This window comes from Crinia signifera, chromosome 1 (genome assembly GCF_055691185.1).
Source record: "Crinia signifera chromosome 1, ASM5569118v1, whole genome shotgun sequence".
In the NCBI taxonomy this organism is placed as follows: domain Eukaryota; kingdom Metazoa; phylum Chordata; class Amphibia; order Anura; family Myobatrachidae; genus Crinia; species Crinia signifera.
Window position 1 is genome coordinate 343,321,070 of NC_139217.1, and position 19,236 is coordinate 343,340,305.

The 19,236-nt window shown below is 40.5% G+C and overlaps 1 protein-coding gene across 3 annotated transcripts in view; it reads left to right on the forward strand.

The window, feature by feature from the left end:
* Positions 1–19,236, forward strand: part of SEZ6L (seizure related 6 homolog like) — a 351,778-nt gene that overhangs the window by 232,499 nt on the left and 100,043 nt on the right. For all 3 annotated transcript variants that reach the window (XM_083146527.1, XM_083146544.1, XM_083146535.1), the window contains one exon: positions 17,896–18,088. In XM_083146527.1, coding sequence (XP_083002653.1) covers positions 17,896–18,088 — 193 coding nt within the window. The remainder of the gene's footprint in view (positions 1–17,895; positions 18,089–19,236) is intronic.

The following is a 19,236-nucleotide window of genomic DNA, read 5'->3' on the forward strand; positions in this document are numbered from 1 at the left end:
ATTAATGATTTGCTGCCGCCCACATGAGGCTACTTCCAGATATTTTTCAGGGCCACTTTTAGTCCCGAATCCGCCCCTGGCCGTTTCAGATACTATTTTAGCAGGTGCCAAATTTCAGAAGTTCCAAAATCAAAAAGTTTAGTTTAATCATAGACATTATTACCACAGAACTTTCCAATCTTGTCGGTAGATCAGAATAAACAATGCATACAAGTATTGAAGTAAATATATCATCAAAATTGAGGCTTGTATGCCATTTTGGTTCAATACCTTACAGTAAATAATGTTAAATAATAAATTACATTGTTATTTATTTTCACTTTTTTCATCATAAGGTGGTTAATGAAAGTGGGAAATAATATAAGTGCTTGGAAACTGTAGATTTCTCTTAACAACAGAACTTTCTGAAAATAACATCCATGGCGCTGAGAGATCAGAGTTCCCTTAACTGTCATTACATCCGAGCACGATGACATCATTTTTATCAGTAGCTGATTTTATGACATAGTTTGACTTACAAAAATGTAACATTACTCGTTATTGGAGATTTGTAAGTAAATTTTAAGTTTCAAAGAGTTTGCAACATGAAAATAAAAATAAATTATATTTAATGAAGCTTCTTAACAAACTTGAGATCCCTAAATGGCTAATGTAAAAATACTGTTATATGAAACTATCCAGATCCTTCAGTTTTGTTTCAGGTATCCATGGAAGCAAATATAATTTATTAACCCCCTTTGCCATGTTCAATGTTTGGCTGGAATCCTCGCCGATTCCCTTAAACGGTGAGGTTTGCCACAAATGCACCAAGTCCGTTGCAACCCCGCTGTTCTGATGGTCACACGAGGTTTCAACCTCGTTAAAAAGAACCAAAGAGGCGGAAACAGTAAGTTAAGGGGACATGTTGAATACTGTTGATGGCGAGCTATCGGCACTGCTCACCAAACAGCTCGCCATCAGGGGCATTGAATATTGCCCATAAGGAGTGCAGGCATAGCACATTAGGGAGCTGGAATTTTCTCTTCACTGATTTTTTTTTTTTTTTTAGAAAAAGCTTTGTCGGTCAAAAAACAGACAGGTCTGAGCAATATGCCACATTACTTTATGGCATTTCTATGTATTACAAATCTGTTTGTATCCAAATACAAACTGTTGTGAAGATACAGTAGAGTTATGTTTCAGATTTATATATCAACTTGCTATACAGTGCTTACTTTTTGATGGCAGATTTATTGGCACCCAGACCACATAAACAGAGATTTTATGTTCACAAGTCTGCTGTTTTGAGGTTATTATGATAATAGCATAATCATACTATTGTTATAAAATTGTTACACTTCCTTGAATGTGATCTTTTCTCAAGGGAATAGCAGATGTTTTTATATAGTAGTTCTTCACCATTCTGGTGAAATATCTTATCCTCTACATATTCTGGAAGTAATCTAGCATGACAGTCTGCTATACCATGGCTGGGAATAATGTACTCTAATGACATTGATTTTCCTCACAGAAAGATTTTCATGGTGTTCCGTGTGCAAATGTCCTGATGATTTCCTCTGTACTATTTAATATTTTTGAGTACAGTAGTTTGTTTTAAAGGTAAAAATAAAAATATGCAGTCTTCGGAAAGGTTTTTTTTTTATTTCTGTAAGCTAGTATCACTAAAGTCGTATCTCATGGCATTTCAGGAGCTGGACAGCGGCATGTTGTTCTACACACAGGTTAGAGGGGCAATGCGGGAGGGACATGATAGAAATCTTCAAATATATGAAGGGTTTTAACATAGTACAGGAGGGACATTTTCTTCAAAGGAAAAGAAGTAATAGAACACGAGGACATGCACTGAAACTGGAGGGAGGTAGGTTCAGGGGAAATGTTAGAAAGAATTACTTCGCAGAAAGGGTAGTGGATAAGTGGAATAGCCTCCCATCAGAGGTGGTAGAGGCTAAGACAGTAGAACAATTTAAACATGCTTGGGATAGGCATATGAATATCCTTACAAAGAAAAAAGGATCAAAAAGGGTTGAGATTACCTGAAGGATAAAAAAAGGGGGCAGACTAGATAGGCCAAATGCTTCTTATCTGCCGTCAAATTCTATGTTTCTATGTTTCTATGACTCCAGTCCCCGCACCACCACTGTGTTCCTTTCCCACTCGTGACTTCAGCCTTCACTAGCAATTATTTTTACCCCTCTTTTGGGGTTTACCACTTGTTTGTACCACATGACTATACTCCAGCTATAACACCGATATATTGTTGGACCGGTTCACTCTATATATGTTCATTTGGAACCAATACCTATTACTATTAGTTATAGTCTGCATTCTGGCCTTGTGACCAATAAAGTCTGCATTCTATAAGAACATGTATACATTTGTATTATATCTCCAACACCTTATCCATTTACCAGTGCAGGTCTCTTCTCTATGTATTTGCATTGTAATACTAGAGGGCAGCCATCCTTTCTAGAGACCAGCTGTCATTATTACTACATTGGTAGCTGTCATTGGTACTTCTACCATTAGTACTACTCATATCTCTATCAGGTGAGCGCTGAACTTCTCTCCTCCATGTTGTTCTAATGTTATATATAAAATACATGACTGTATTATACAGTGACATACAGGGTAAAGAATATTTCATATTAAATGTGAACAAAATGCAAAACTAATTCAACTCTATCCAGACAGGCAGAAAATAGGGTACATTTACTAAAACTTCTGAAAATAAAATAGGTGATGTTGACAATCAGATTCTGTCCATCATTTTCTGGCATGCAATAAAGAAATGATAGACATAATCTGTTTGGTTGTTATGGGCAACATCACCTCTTTTCATTTTTAGAAGCTTTAGTAAATGTATCCCACTGTTGCTGGAACAAAAAAGGAAAACAAAAGGAAAACAGTGAAAGAAAAAGAGAGAGAGAGACTGTGGAACATTCTCCCCAGCCATATAAAATAATAGAGGTGATGGAGAACACACCTGAAGCTTCTGGTGTCCTGCTGGAAGAGAGCTGACATCTGATCAAACATCTACATTACAAATTAAATAGTCTCTACAGCACATGTTCTTAACAGCTGTCAGGACCAACAGCAACAGCGGGTGACAGCAGCAAAACACGGAAGCTGCTCAGACCCCCTCACATTTAGTGGGTTAGAAATATTAACATTTATTTATATTATACTAGCATGGCCAGCAGATGGGAGCAAACATATTAATACATCAAGACTTGGTATTGTTTATTTATTTATTAACAGTTTCTTATATAGCACAGCATAGTCCGTTGCGTTCCGTCGGTATTAGCAGACAGACAAAGAAGTAAAGAGGGCCCTTCTAACTGTACTACCTATAGGGAAACGGTAGTCCCTATAGGGGACTACCCTTACACTTACCCTCACTTACATGAGGGTAAGTGTTGTTGCCAGAAGCTATGGGTGAGATTTAATAGGATGAGAGATTCAGAAAGTGAGAGATTTGGTAAGAAATCTCCAGTTTTTTTAAAGCGGCAATCATTTACACTTCAAAATCAAACTAGTTTTGCAGTGTAAATGATTGCCGCTTTAAAAAACCTGGAGATTTCTTACCAAATATCTCACTTTCTGAATCTCTCATCCTATTAAATCTCACCCTATATGCTCATAGGTGTCACTGGTGTACAATGGAGGTCCGTCCAAATGGTAGATCATTTAACTAGGGTGATTGGTTTATTAACTAGCAGATAACAGGATTCAGGGTAACATGGATAATGCCGGTATGCACATATAACCAGTACAAACGTATCCAAATAAGATCTTATGAGATTAATGGAAGTAACATGCATTTTACAGTAGCACACACCTGTATTGGATATGGGATATTGGGTCGACCAATATTAGGGCAACATGCATTGGGTCGACCACTGAAGGTCGACATGGTTTAGGTCGACACATGAAATAGGTCGACATGCCTAATGTCGACATTCTTGACATCAGTGGATAGGTCAACGGTCAAAGGGTCGACATGGGTTTTTACAAAATGTCCCGGATGTCGACATAGTCGACATGGACACCGCCAAAGTGTACCGCAGCCCCTTGCATAGCTCGCTGCTGCTCACCATGCTCGGCACACTATTCTATTCTCCCTCCAGCCCTAGTGGATGGTAGAGCATGAAATATCACCTGTCGGCTAAGGAAAAATAAATAGAAAACCCATGTCAACCTTTTGACTGTCGTCCTAGCCATTGTTGACCTAATGCTTGTGTCGACCTTCCAACCATGTCTACCTATTTAATGTGTTGACCTAAGCCATGTGGACCTTCAGTGGTCGACCTAATGCATGTCGAAATTATATGTGACTACCTAACGACCGTATACTCTGTATTATACATTGACTTACCAACACAGAAATTCAGGTCTTGAAAAAGGATTGAAAGTTGCCTTAACAGATGAAATATCTATTGCAAACTTTCAAGCGATCCCTGAAAACTCACCTCTCCAGGCAAGCCTATCATATTTAATTTCCATACGCATAACCCTCGTAGGCACTTATGTATTATATAGCTTCCCTTCTGGACCTATAAGCTATGCTATTACTGGTGCCTGTCCTTATGTTTCCCTCCTATATCCCTATAGAGTGTAAGCTTGCAGCAGGGCCCTCCTACCTCCATGTCTGTCTGTCTGTTACCCAGTTTGTTTGATCTCTGTTTACAATTGTAAAGTGCAATGGAATCTGCTGCGCTATATAAGAAACTGCAAATAAATAAATAAATGTTTGTGGATGTACATAAATTCTCTTACAAATAAACTATCAAAAAAATATTTAAAATTAAAGAAGAAACCATCGAGGAAACAGCACTCCAACCAGGGCTGGTGCCAGGTACAGCAGCGCCCCAGGCAGGGGGAGGGGGGGAGCGCCCGCATACCCCTTCCCCCCGCCACTCACCTGTTCCCCTCCCGCCGCTCACCTGTTCCTGGGGGGGGGGGTGGTGGTGAGATGCGGCCGCTGAGTCGCTCATGACAGGGTGGGGGGGGGGGAATTGCGGCTGGTCGCTCCACCTCCCCTCACACACACGCAAGTGGGAGAATTTGCAACCGAGGAAGGGGAAGGGGAGGGAATGCGGCCGCTGCTGCCGAGTCCCTCCATGAGGGGCGGGGTGTGGGGATGGTGTGGGCGTTTCTAACTCACCAGGCTCCACGGAGGTTTGCGGACGGTGCGGGCGCCGCTGTGCTCACCCGGCTCCACGGGGGGGGGGATGGTGCGGGCGCCGCTGCGGCACTACCTGTCAACTTGCTCCATGAGGGGGGCTCCCAAGTGCCGCCCTCCAGTGGCCGGCGCCCTAGGCAAATGCCTAAGGCTGCCTAGTGGTGGCGCCGGCCCTGACTCCAACAGACACCTTTTAGAAAGAAATGCACTTTCAAAAAAAGAAAAAACACTAACCGGATTAAGAGAGCTTAATGCGGTAAAATCTATAAAGAAAGATCAGTATTTAGTTATTACACTGTGCAATAAAGGTGGAGAAGTGGCAATTATGGATTACATCAAGGAGGTTTATAGTGATTATATTACTCATAAAATAAAAAATATATCAAGAATTCCTTAATACGTTTTTTTTGCAAAAAGTACGATAACAAAAAGAGTTCCATTACAAATTTAAAATCCTGCTATATACACCCTGCCTAAAGTACATAAAAATCCCACTGCTCCTCCAGGTTATGCGATAATAGCAAGAACTGTACCTCCAACCAGTAGTACAAAAAAATAATCATATCTTATAGAGACATTGGATGCTATCAAAATTAGAAAAATAGGTACTTGTGAGTTATCCGGGCGTCCGATTTTTTGATTGTATGCCTTAAGTTAAGGCATACAATCAGATGCGATGCGATGCGATATCGCATCGCATCGCATCGCATGCGACCATCGGATGCGATGACCCGATTTTTCCATAGGAATCAATGTTAAAATGATTCCTATGGAAAAAGGGGTCCTTTTCATACCCCTACTATCCAAGTGGGCATGGAGTTGGATATAAACCTGTGGCGAGCGTAGCGAGCCACCGAGCCCGAAGCGTGGCGAGCGAAGCGAGCCCCGCGAGGGGACGGTATTCTGTGTCCCCTCGCGGGGCTCGCTACGCTCGCCACGCTTCGGGCTCGGTGGCTCGCTACGCTCGCCACAGGTTTATATCCAACTCCATGCCCACTTGGATAGTAGGGGTATGAAAAGGACCCTTTTTCCCATTGAATTCCATGTTAAAATGGACTCAGTCCATTTTAACATTGATTCCTATGGAAAAATCGGGTCATCGCATCGCATCGCATCGCATCGCATCCGATGGTCGCATGCGATGCGATGCGATGTCCCGATCCGACCCGATTTAAAAATCGGACGCCCGGATAACTCACAAGTACCGAAAAATATTTAGGGCCAGATGTATCAAGCTTCAAAAAGTGATAAAATGGAGAGTGGTAAACCACCAGCCAATCAGCTCCTACCTGTTATGTTACAGGCTGGGTTTGAAAATGACAGATAGGAGCTTATTGGCTGATTGCTTATCACTTTCCATTTTATCACCTTTGAAGCTTGATACATCTGGCCCTTAGTCACTGCTGATGTCAGGACGTAATATCTGATTATTGATCACAAAGAAGGAATATAGGAAATTAAGTGACACCTTACACAAATGGATCTACCTGAAGATAAAATAGAGTTCATCAGTGAAGGCATCAAATTGGGATCATGGCATAATTTGACAATGATATTTTGTTTATATGGAGAGGAACAGAATTAGATCTTAAATCATTCTGTGAAAACTTGAACAAAAACAACAAACATGTCAAACTAATATTTGGCATCAGCCAATCTACAAAACTATTTTTAGATTCAGCTATATACATCAAGGACAAGAAGCCCCATACCAAAGGATAAAAAAAGATTCCAGAAGCTATATCCCAAATAGTAGCAATCTTCATCCAAACTGTGGAAAGAGCAAGATTTACAACTAAAAAGAAATTGTAGTGAATAGAATCACTATATGACTCAATCATCAGATATGACAATAAGGTTCGTCAAAAAAAGATATAATTGGATTTTTATAGCCAAGGAAGTATCATCCAAAGGTGCAAAATTACTACTGGGGGAATAAAATTGAAAAGGATCATTAAGAGACATTAGGATATTCTATTAAAAGACCCAATTCTAAAATATTCAATTGACTAATATTTATACATCAATAAGCCCTACATTTGAGGAACACTCTAGTGAAAGTGCTCCCCCATATGGAAACCCCAATCCAGTTTGAACAAAGGGATTCCAAAGGTGTGGGACTGTATATCAGTAACTGTGCATGCACAGAACCCATTCTAAGCGTGTGCAGGACGGGCCTTACAATTGCATTGCTGTATTGCGAATGCCTCTGCCTGATTAGGTATATATTAGGTATAAAGGCGGGGAGAGGTGGAGGTGGCTGGCATTTGGGATGACGGGGGAGTTGCCCCATTTCCCAGCTGTAAGGAGGCCAAGTACTGGGTTTGGTCACACTAACTCAGGCTGCAGTTGCAAATGAACATCATGACCGATGGTTACAATGCATCTCAGTTTTAGCAATCACACCTGTAGGAATGAAGTGGTATGCACCTCTGCAATACTGAGGCTCTCATATGCTAGAGTTCAACTAAGTTTAGGGAAACAGTCTTTCTCCAGTAATGATCACGTAACCACAGGGATTTATTCAAAGACGTGGCACATGTCCACCACTATAGCAGTAGGGAATAGGGCCAGACCTGAAAGTCAGCATGGAACATGGGACAGCAATAGAAAGAGCTACCACACATGGTAATAGTAATCACAGGTATTAAGCCAATTCTGATCATCTTATTTTGCAATAAATTGTCATATACCATGCAAACTATTCACAGCGCTTCAGTTTTTCCACATTTTGTTATGTTACAGCTTTATTCCATGATGGAATAAATTCATTTTTTTCCCTCAAAATTCTACACACAATACTTGTGTCAACCTTGTGAGCGTCGACCATGCCCATGTCAGCCTTAAGCTTGTGTCAACCTTCTGTCAATGCCTACCTATTGTATGTAAACCATTCCCAGGTGTCGACTAAGTCACTGTCAATCATTAGTGGTCCAGCTAGTGACTATAGACCTAGACATTGCCATCCCAGGGACCGCATGCCCTTCTTACCAGCCATCTATTCATTTCAGTTAAACTTATATCAAAGGCCGTTGGGCAGGCATGGCCAATCTGTAGCCCTCCAGCTGTTGTGAAACTACACATCCCAGCATGCTTTATCATTCCCTAATAGCAAAACTGTGGCAAGGCATGATGGGACTTGTAGTTTCACAACTGCTGGAGGGCCATAGTTCAGCCATGCCTGCTGTAAGGCATGGAATGGCATGGGCAGCGCATTGTACCTTTAATAATGCAGGACACATTCCCTTACATATCCATGCTAATAAATGCAGCAATATCATCTTCTTGGGACATTATTCACACAAATCACAGCAAAGATTTATCTTTTGTATGACAATTATCAATAGCTGTATCACTGTCATATAAAAAAAAGTAAAAAGTTGCAATCATTTTTATGTGCATAATTAAATTAGGAAGATGATCTGTGAGTTGTACAGTACACCTTGTACACAAGAGCACCGAGACAATTCCTGCATAATTCATGACTATTGATTTTTTGCATACATTTTGTTTTTGCATTTTTAAAATGTCTTAGTTCTTTTATATCTGAGCTTTGTAATATTACTTTAAAGTGTTGAAATGATTTTCCTGATTCTTAAGTTGTTGTCTTTTCTAAATGAGAAAACCTTTAAGTTATTTTTATTTTATTTTTTACACAAGATTATTTTCCTTTGAGTTATAAAATCATTATTTACTATGTACTTTATAGAGAGGAGACATGATGCAATATTATTTTACAGCACTGATTCAGCTGTAGGATTTCATTTACTATAGTATGCCATTTTATTACATTGTTAATCAACAAGTGGGAAACATTTAATTAAATTGGGGCATAAAATGGCTGACTCGTGATGTTTTTAAAGAGAAAAATGGTGTGCCAGTGTTTAAGAGGCGAGCTTATTCAGAAGGTTTTCTTTTAAACTGATGATAAAAATATAAGTGCGAGAAATAATGGCCCTTATTCTCATTCGCTCGCAAAGGCAAATTCCTTCTCAAATGGACTAAACCATGTGCACTGCAGGGGTTGGAGTGGGGGGGGGGCAGAGAGATTAAGATTTGTGTTGGATATTTTGTTTCTGTGCAGGGAAAATACTGACTGCTTTATTTTTACACTGCAATATAGATCTCACTTTGAAGTAAAACCCCACCCAAATCTAACTCTCTGCACAAGTTAGATCTGCCCCACCTGCCCACCTGCAGTGCACATGGTTTTGTCCATTTGAGAAGGAATTTGCCTTTACGAGTGATAAGGGCCATAGAGTTAGGTTGGCTTAAGACCTGTATTTTCAAAAGGCCCCCCAGTGATGGTAAAGCACGGTTCCGCACATCGCCATCACTGGGTTAGATTTATACTGCATGCGGTATAAATCTAGTCATTGCCAGTTTCCTCTCGGCAGAGAACACTGGCTCTGCCAGATCGCTCAGGACACATCACTGGTGCATTGCTGTGTGCTGAGCCATCGGTGCTGAGCGACCTGTACTAATTAGAATTGCTCAGCACAGGGCAAATGTATACAGGGCTTTAGTTAGGATTTTAGCCAAAAACAGTATAGTGGACATCAGTAAGTAATCAACACAGTAGCTAATGAAGTAGGACTTCAATGCATTATATTACACATTACACAAGGTATATATACTGTATATCTGACACACATGTTTCCCTATAACCCTCCTACCTACAACCAAATTGTGTTCTCCTTTCAGGACTGTAGTTCTGGACAGTTTCACTGAACAATAAAACAATAATATAGCATTCAGTGATGATATTCCATAATGCCATCTGGTAACTAGATGCAATAACTGTATCCGAATAGGTAGTAATAAATAATTAGTGGAACCATGTTATATGTCTTCTTTCTTGTATATTACCATTCACATTAAGGGCATATATTGTGGGTCAGTACTCACATGTAGTCCTACAGGTACACAACTTGGACTAAAAAAAAATTGGAAAAAGTTGAGTATTGCATGAACCCATTCCCTGTGTCAGACAATGAGGTATTGTAGCAGCAGGTAGTGGTGAGGACCACTACAACAACTATCATAGTCCCTTAATAACAGGAAAAGAGCAATAATAATAATAATAATAATAAATGTACTGTAAGGTGTCATATTCAAAACAATATTATTGGCTATTAATAGAAAGAGCATGACTTGCATGGTAGTCTCAACGGGATGCAGTTACGATCCCGGCGGTCGGGATCCCGGCGTTCAGAATCCCGACGCCGGAATCCCGATCGCCGAAATGCCGACACTTTCTCCCTCCTGGGGTGTCCACGACACCCCTGGAGGGAGAATAAATTAGTGTGCCGAGCGTAGCGAGGCACCGGGCCCGCTGCGTGGCGAGCGCAGCGAGCCCGCAAGGGGGGGGGGGCGATCCACGTCCCCCCCTTGTCGGCATTTCGGATGTCGGGATTCCGGCGTCGGGATTCTGAACGCCGGGATCCCGACCGCTGGGATTCAATACTGAATCCGTCTCAACAAAGCATAGATGTACATAGAAGTTGTATTATAATGCAGGCCCTCTTCCCTCATATGCTATTCCTTCCTTTCCATTCCATTTTTTCCTTTATCTGTTCTAAACTACATACAACAGCTCAAAACCCTTATGATTCCAACCTCCTGCTGCTTATATGAGTATTGTAGATGCCGATATTGCCATGTGTATAAAGTAAACCATATCCTTGTCCAGCAATGTTCTGTACTGTATGCCACTTTTTTCTTCTTTTGTGCATTCTGTTTCTGTATATGTTCTTTCTATTGTACTGTAGTGTCATATAAACGAGGCATTAACATAATATTAATAAAGCATAGTAGTAGTAATAATAATAATAATAGTAGTAAAGTTGAGAAGATAAAGTGCAAACCGCTAGTTGAATCTATGCATTAGTTTATCTGATATAGGCATCATTTTTAAAGGATGCTAATAGTATGCCTCAGCAACCTGATATGTTAGAATAACAGCACATGGAATAATGGAATCATCTCTCAAATGGTTAGCTGCAACTAAGAGGAAGACTTATGGGACTCATTCCCTTTGAGATATACTGTAGTTCTCATTTAAGTGCCTCATTTAAGACCCTTTTCTCAACATCAGAAGTAATAGCGGTGACTTCAAGCACACAGCCAATCTCTTGATGATAATCCTCTGCGAAAGTCTTTTCTTACTCCAGATAACCAGATAACTCCTCTAAAGGTGACCTGACTTTTCTAATGCGCCTGATTCAGACCTGATCGTAGGGCTGCTTATTTAGCAAACGGACAAAACCATGCTGCACTGCAGGTGGGGAAGATTTGACATGTGCAGAGAGAGTTAGATTTGGGTGAGTCATTTTGTTTCTGTGAAGCCAGGGTAAATACCAGTTGCTTTATCTTTACACGCAATTTAGATTTCAGTTTGAACACCCCCAACCCAAATCTAAATCTCTCTACACATGTTACATCTGCCCCACCTGCAGTGCACCATGGTTTTGTCCATTTGCTGTGATCAGGTCTAAATAACGCCCAATATTCCTGTGACAGAAAACTGCAGTATTATCAAAACAGCATATACGTATGTACAGTGGCGGTTTTTACCTATGGGCTGCAGGGCTGCAGCCCCCGCAGGTAAAATCCTACACTGTAGTGAAGCCAGATGCAGTCTGTGAGACTGCACTGGCTTCACTGTGACTGGCAGTGACTTCCAATTGGAAGTCCGACCTGCCAGTCACAAAGGCATTCCTATTGGGAGGTGTTTGCTCCCTCCGGGACGCCTTTGTGCGGGTTGCCGTGCAAAAACAGCAGATGCGCATGTGCAGTATCTATATAGGTACTGCACACGCGCTGGTCCCGGTGCCTGTAACTTACATTGTACAGGCGCCGGGACCAAGATTGCTTCTATGGGCTGTTGCCCAAGCAGCCCATAGAAGTTGGCTGCATGCGTGGTACACGTGTGTACTGCGCATGCGCCAGTCCCGGGACGGGAGAGAAGGAAGCAGCAGCGGCGGTGATAGGGGGAGGGGGTGTCTGAATCGCGGCACCCCTGCTGCAGCCAGAGGCAGCCCCTACCCCAATAAGGTACGAGCCGCCGCTGCGTATGTATGTAGGATAACACCATGAGCTATCCTAAAGGGGCCTACAGACAGAGTGCTGGCATCTAACGGGAGGGAGGGAAGGATGGCGTGCAGGGGGAGGGAGGGGGAAATACTGTATAGAGCAGCATGTAACTGCCTTTGATCTTCCAGAATTGCCAGGCAAGTCTATTTCTGCTCTCAATCCCGATCCCGCGGTGCTGTGCATTGGGTTTGAACCTGCATCGAAGGCGGTTAACACGCTTCGATTCAGGGTCATTTTCGATTTGATTTTGATTTGAATTTGCTTCTAAACACAAAATCTAATTGAAAATTACCATGAATCCAAGCATGTGTATGGGGCGTTACAGTGAATAAGGGAAGTAGTAGCACCACACACTGAGAACGCAGATATGTTTACTCCATGCCCTAAGCCACACGGTTGTCGTACATTACTTTCACAAAATAAAGCGATTCGGGAGTCATCTCAAAACAACATGATGTAGAGCTATTGCAACCAACAAAAACAAATGACACTGAAACAATCATTACAAGGATATTCCATTTCACAACATACTGATGCCTACTCTATCATGACATTTGTTTTTAAATAATTCTGTGACTCAGAATGCTGCATAAATGTTTATATGCTAGAAGAGAAAAACGTATCATTTCCTGTAGTCATATCACTCTAAGAACAGATATAAAGGTGGCATGCTTAAGTTATGGGAATTATATAAAATATAGCCTAAGCTGACAAGCAAACACAACAGTAAAGAAAACAGCAGTAAACTACACAATAACTCAATAACAGTTATGACAAAGTTCCCTGTCTGTAGGAGATTATTGCATTGTTATGTATACTTCCCTCTATTTATATGAAATATTTTCAGTAACAATAGGCTTATGAATTTCATACAGTATGGAAAACACCATAAACTCTTCATCAAGATTGTGCATAGTATAAATATTGTATTTGTAAGGGTACAATGTGTATAGAGGTATATCAGAAAGCACTCGGTTCATATTGCAGACATTAAAGAGGGAGCAAAAACCTAATGAATTACAGTATATGCTGTAATATTAAGAAGTGTGGTATATTTTAACGACATTCATGACAGCATTCGTAGTATCAGCATGAGAATGTTGACATTATTATAATGGCAACATGATTGTCATCAGAAATGAATTGTTCACATGATACAAATGAAGACAAAACTGTCCCTGGTTATCTTACCTGGGGCCAGATGCACTAAGCTTCAAAAGTGATGAAATGGAGAGTGATAAACAGCCAACCAATCAGTTCCTGCCTGACATTTTTCAAACACAGGCAGGCAGGAGCTGATTGGCTGGCTGTTCATCACTCAATTGTATCACTTTTGAAGCTTAGTGCATCTGGCCCCTGGTATGGTGGACATGGCAGGTCCAGCATTGCCTTCCTGGTCATGCAGTTATGTCAGGATGGCTTCCAGTGGATCATGCATCACTGCTAGATGGTATAACTAACCCTAAGCCTCCCCCTAGTGGCTAACTATAACCTCCCCTCTCATAGCATAACCCTAACCTTTCCCTAGTGCATAACCCTAACTCTCCCTCCAAATTGATCCCTGTCATTCTGTGCGGAAGGGATGGGTGTTGCTAAGCAACCCACCCGGTGCTGACGTGGGGTGTGTCGTAAAGCAGCTACTTAAAAGGGAAGAACAATCTCCCAAAACAAATATACAAGAAAAAATAAAAATTAGGGTACTTGTGTACTATCACGGCGCCCATCGCATCGCAGACCATAAGGCATGCGATGGTATGCGATGCGACGAGAATTCCCCCGATGTCATACAATGTTAAAATTGTATGGCAATGTATATGGCATACAATGCGATGCGATGCGATTTTAAATTGTATAAGCACCCTAATGGGGCTTACAATGTTAAATGCACCCCCACTATGAACGTGAACCCGAAGCGTGGCGTCCTCCGACCTTTTCATACCCCCACTATCCACGTGGAGTTGATTTTATATAGTGTGGCGAGCCACCGAGCCCGAGCACAATACATGTGAAGTAATACGCGTACGCTGCGCTCGCCACACTATATAAAATCAACTCCACGCCGACGTGGATAGTGGGGGTATGAAAAGGTCGGAGGACGGGTACCGCTGCACTCGCCACGCTTCGGGTTGGCGTTCATACTGAGGGTGGCATGGGGGTGCATTTAACATTGTAAGCACCCATTAGGGTGCTTATAAGCACCCATTAGGGTGCTTATAAAATTTAAAATCGTATAGGGGGCTTATACAATTTTTAATCGCATCGGTGTGCATCCAGTGTATGGCATGCGATGCGATTAAAAGTCGTGCGACTTATTATCGGGGGCGCCGTGATAATACACAAGTACCAAAAGTAGCGCTAATACACCTGAGATGGTAAATGCATTATTTGTATGAGTAAAGAGTAAAGTCCACAAATAAATCTCCAATAGTAGCAACTATATCTATCCACCTAAAGAGTGACTGTTCTATTGGAGATTTATGTGTGGACTTTACTCTTTGGGGCATATATAGGAACAGATCATACAAATGCATTTACCATCAGATGTGTTTCAAATTTATCAGTTGATTTTATGTGCTTTCTACTATTAAGTTACCTATTTTAAGTATCTCATTTGGTGTATTAGCGCTTCCTTTTATTTTTTCTTGTAAGCTTTCTATGAGCCTAGGCAGTGTGACCAGCTTTATGTGTCCAATGGACATCAAGGGCCAGATGCACTAAGCTTCAAAAGTGATAAAATGGAGAGTGATAAACAACCAACCAATCAGCTTCGGCCTGACATTTTTCAAACACAGTCTGTGACATGACAGGTAGGAGCTGATTGGCTGGCGGTTTATCACTCCCTATTTTATCACTTTTGAAGCTTAGTGCATCTGGCCCCATGTGTGTTCCAGTGAGGACTGACAAATATTTGGGCTCCTTGCTGCTCCTTTGACCCCCATTGCAGTAAAGTGGCACTGCAAAGACACAGCTCACTTTACAGTGCCGGAAACTATAGCAACAGGGAGCCCCAATAACTGACAGCTCTTCAAAAGCTCTGATCCCTCGAGTTTGGTATAATTGTGGTGGGATTCACCAAATGCCGATAGCATTTGTGAAAAATGCCCCGATATGGCTATGGACTGGCATTGCAGGGACATTGGTTTATACTGTATCATCAGCTAATTTCCTGCATGCGATAATTGATACATTTGTACAATGTTATCAATTATCACATTGCGAATTGAGCTGATATTATCACAGCACATCCGCATCTGAGGATGGTGATAAATCACCCCTACGGTATTTCCCAATAATCAGCCATGCCAGGTGACAGCAGCATTCATCAGACTGGACAAGACTGCTGAACCCCAGGAGAAATGTGATCTACCGTACATACACCCGCAGTCACATTCATTTGTACTCATGAAAAATACATTGTATAAAATCTGCCTGGAGATGTTTCACAAAGCAAAGGTGGCACAGCTGTCTTTAGTGTTTTGTACTATTACCTTTTCATTAGTCCTAGCCCTCAGGTTCCTGTGATTATCTACATCATTCAAAAGAGCCAAAATAGGCCACTTGATGGCACAAAGCCGTGGATTAGATTTTGCAGTATTTTATTATATGAACTTATTTCTGCAGAGGCTTCAAATACCTTTGTTAATAAGAACTGTGAATCAATATTGACTTGAATCAAGTGCTGTTGTATGTTGAGAGCATTTTAATTACGCAAGAATGTGGACAGAGCTCCCAGCATGCCTCTGTAATCACTGGATTCATAATTACAGGAATGTTTATATTTCCTTCCAAAATATTTCATCTCGAAATTAATTCAGTAGCTGTATAAGGAAAGGACTAGTGATAGCTGGATGTTGCCATTATATCATCTCCCTCCATAACCACATGCATGTGTCAGTAGTGCCTGTTTTATAAGTACAACATGACAAACATATTTTTTCTAAATTATATTGCACCATAGCAAGGGGATGCCTACGCATATTCAATGTACAGATGGCCATTGGTGTGGTTAACATTGATAGTTACCATCGATGGCCACTTGCCATCTATAATGTGGATGGCCATTAATGGTTTCCCAACCAATGGACACCACTGCTGTTCGACATTAATGGTCACACTTTAGAAAGCGAATCACAATATAACAATTTATTAAGAAATTATGAATAAATTAAAATACATTAAAACACCTTCAAATGAGTATTGCATAACATCTCAGTGATACTTGGCGTATAAATGGTGCAATCCTTAAATAAAAGACCCCTTTGAATTGACTTGGGATAATTATAGGAAAGTACCCCACTGGTCCTTCCTGTGCGGATCCTATTCCTATTTGGACTGCAAATGGACAAAAGTTTTTGGGGGGGGCAGTTGAATAACTCACATATCCGGAAAGTCCACTTTTTAGTCCTGGTTCAGGTATCCTTGTGGAGAGTTGGAGCTTTGTTCCACAAACACAGTGAGAAGGAGAAGCAGCGGTGCTGTAGCCTGACGCGTTTGCTGGGTATCTCCCAGCTTTTGCAAGCTGGGGGATTCTAGGCTCATTTGAATTGAGCCTAGAGCAGCCCCTGTTTAGTACCCTAGTGGTACTATACTTTTTTTCACACTTTAGAAAGCAACCACTTAAGTTTATATAAACAAATATGTTGAAGTGTTTTAAAAGCTTATGGGCAGATGTATTAAGCCCGGTGAAGTGATAAAGTTGAAGGTTATAATGCACCAGTGACCCAGCCCCTAACTGTTATTTTTTTAAATCCAGCATGCAACTTGACAGTTATGAGCTATTTGGCTGGTGCATTATCAATTTCCACTTTATCTCCACTTTATCACTTCACCAGGCTTAATACATCTGCCACATTGTTTGAAGCAAATAATGTACTAAACAAATGTTTAAATGCAAATATGTTAACCAATAGTAGTCTTGTTTGCTATTGAATACATGATACAGCATTGGACTCTATACTCTTCAAGTGTCTGTTTGATTAAAAATGTTTTACTCTGTAAGGCTGAGTAAGGCTTGACGACTTAATGGGTCACCTCATTCAGAAAAAGAGTTTCACTTAATGTTTGCCTTAAAAATGTTATAATAATTTAAGGCAACTCATAAAAATTATTATTTCACACATTCAGAATGAAATGTTAAAATTTTATGCTTTTGCATATTACAAACTGAAATAATTTACAGAGTACCTGTTGACTACAACACTAAGCGACATAACAAAAAAATGTTTTGCCTCAACGATGCTGGTAGTTCCCAATGAATCATTAAACTGAATTCTCATTTGTTCACCTCATAAAGGGGGAAATTAACTAAAGGAAATGTGTAAAAAATAGGTGTAAAAATAGGTGTATTTGTACCCAGAAATACACTTATTTTTTACATTTTCTATCCCGAAAATATGGCAATTCGTATTGATAGCACATCAATACGAATTGCTATATTTTCGGGATAGAAAATGTCAAAAATAAGTGTATTTCTGGGTACAAATACACCTATTTTTACACCTATTTTTTACACATTTCCTTTAGTAAATTTCCCCCAAAATGTCTGCCCCCACTGTAAGTAGATAATGAACATGCCTTGATGCATGGTGATTCTGACCATTTTTTTGTGTTTACCTCAGGTTAAAAGTGTGAACCTATCTGAGGGCGAGCACCTGTCTATTCGGGGCATGGGTGAGGATGGTCTAGTGGTCTTAGCAAATCAAACTCTTCTGGTTGAAGGTCAGGTGATCCGAAGTCCAACCAACAGTCTTTCAGTTTATTTCAAAACTTTTCAAGATGATACAATCGGAACATTTCAGCTACATTACCAAAGTGAGTATCCTATATATATAAATGTTGACAAGTGTGCTTAAATCTTTTGTGCTGTATAAGTAAATAATCTAAAAATGAGCAGTGTACCAACTCTTAAATCAACAGCCAGCTATACAGCTTTGGATCAATTCTATTATATTAGTTATAATATATATTATATTATATTATACTTACTATTATTATATTAGACCAGGAGGGGAATCACTTAATAAAAGTAATAATATTATTTATTTTATTTATTAAGTTTCTTATATAGCCCAGCATATTCTGTTGCTCTTTACATAATAATCCCATAATAAAATAACAACCATACTGTATCAGACTGAAGCTTTTATGGTATTATGGCATAACATCCTTAACAGTCCCCTGCATCGACACAATCTTTCTGCATATATTACCTGAAATATAGTCACCAGCAGTAATACGCAGGGAGGAGAGGGCACACACTTGGTATATTCTGGTCTCATTGAGTTTGGCATGACAACACCTCATGCACCCATTAGAGTTATGCCACCAGCGTTGGCGGAGGTATGGTTGGCCCACCTGGGAGTGCAGTGATATGACGCCTTGTTTAGGGGTGTGGTCTGTCTCCAAATGGTATGCATGGTCTGGGCTCCTTGATAAATATAAATACTGCTAGTGCATGCATGATAATATACAAGATCAATAATGGCAATACAATGTAGAAAATAGCACATAGTCCCAGGAGGAGGAGGTGAACTCCCACACAATAGGGCCTACCGGTGTTTCCCCAGTAACCTTGTGGGCCATTCCAATCCTGTATGCCACTGCTCCTAGAGACAATCAGGCCCATTCTTAAAAGGGGCACTTTTCAACCTCCCTGGGCAGTGGGTCCTGGGGTAACGATCAGATTTACATCTATTTGCCAGGCAGAATATCAAACATTGAGATATGCACATTCCACACCTATTACAACAAATAGGTGCATTTAAAATAAATAAAAAATCATAATTTGAAAAAACTTTAGCTAAATGAATGATTAAGTACATAATCTATCATATGAATAATCCCTGTTGTGGATGGTTTCAGTTCTAACCAAGATTTCAAAAAATGCCTTTGCCTTCAAAGTATAATATCACTTTGTACCTGTATATTAAAATATATAATCAACTTGGCCATATTTTAGA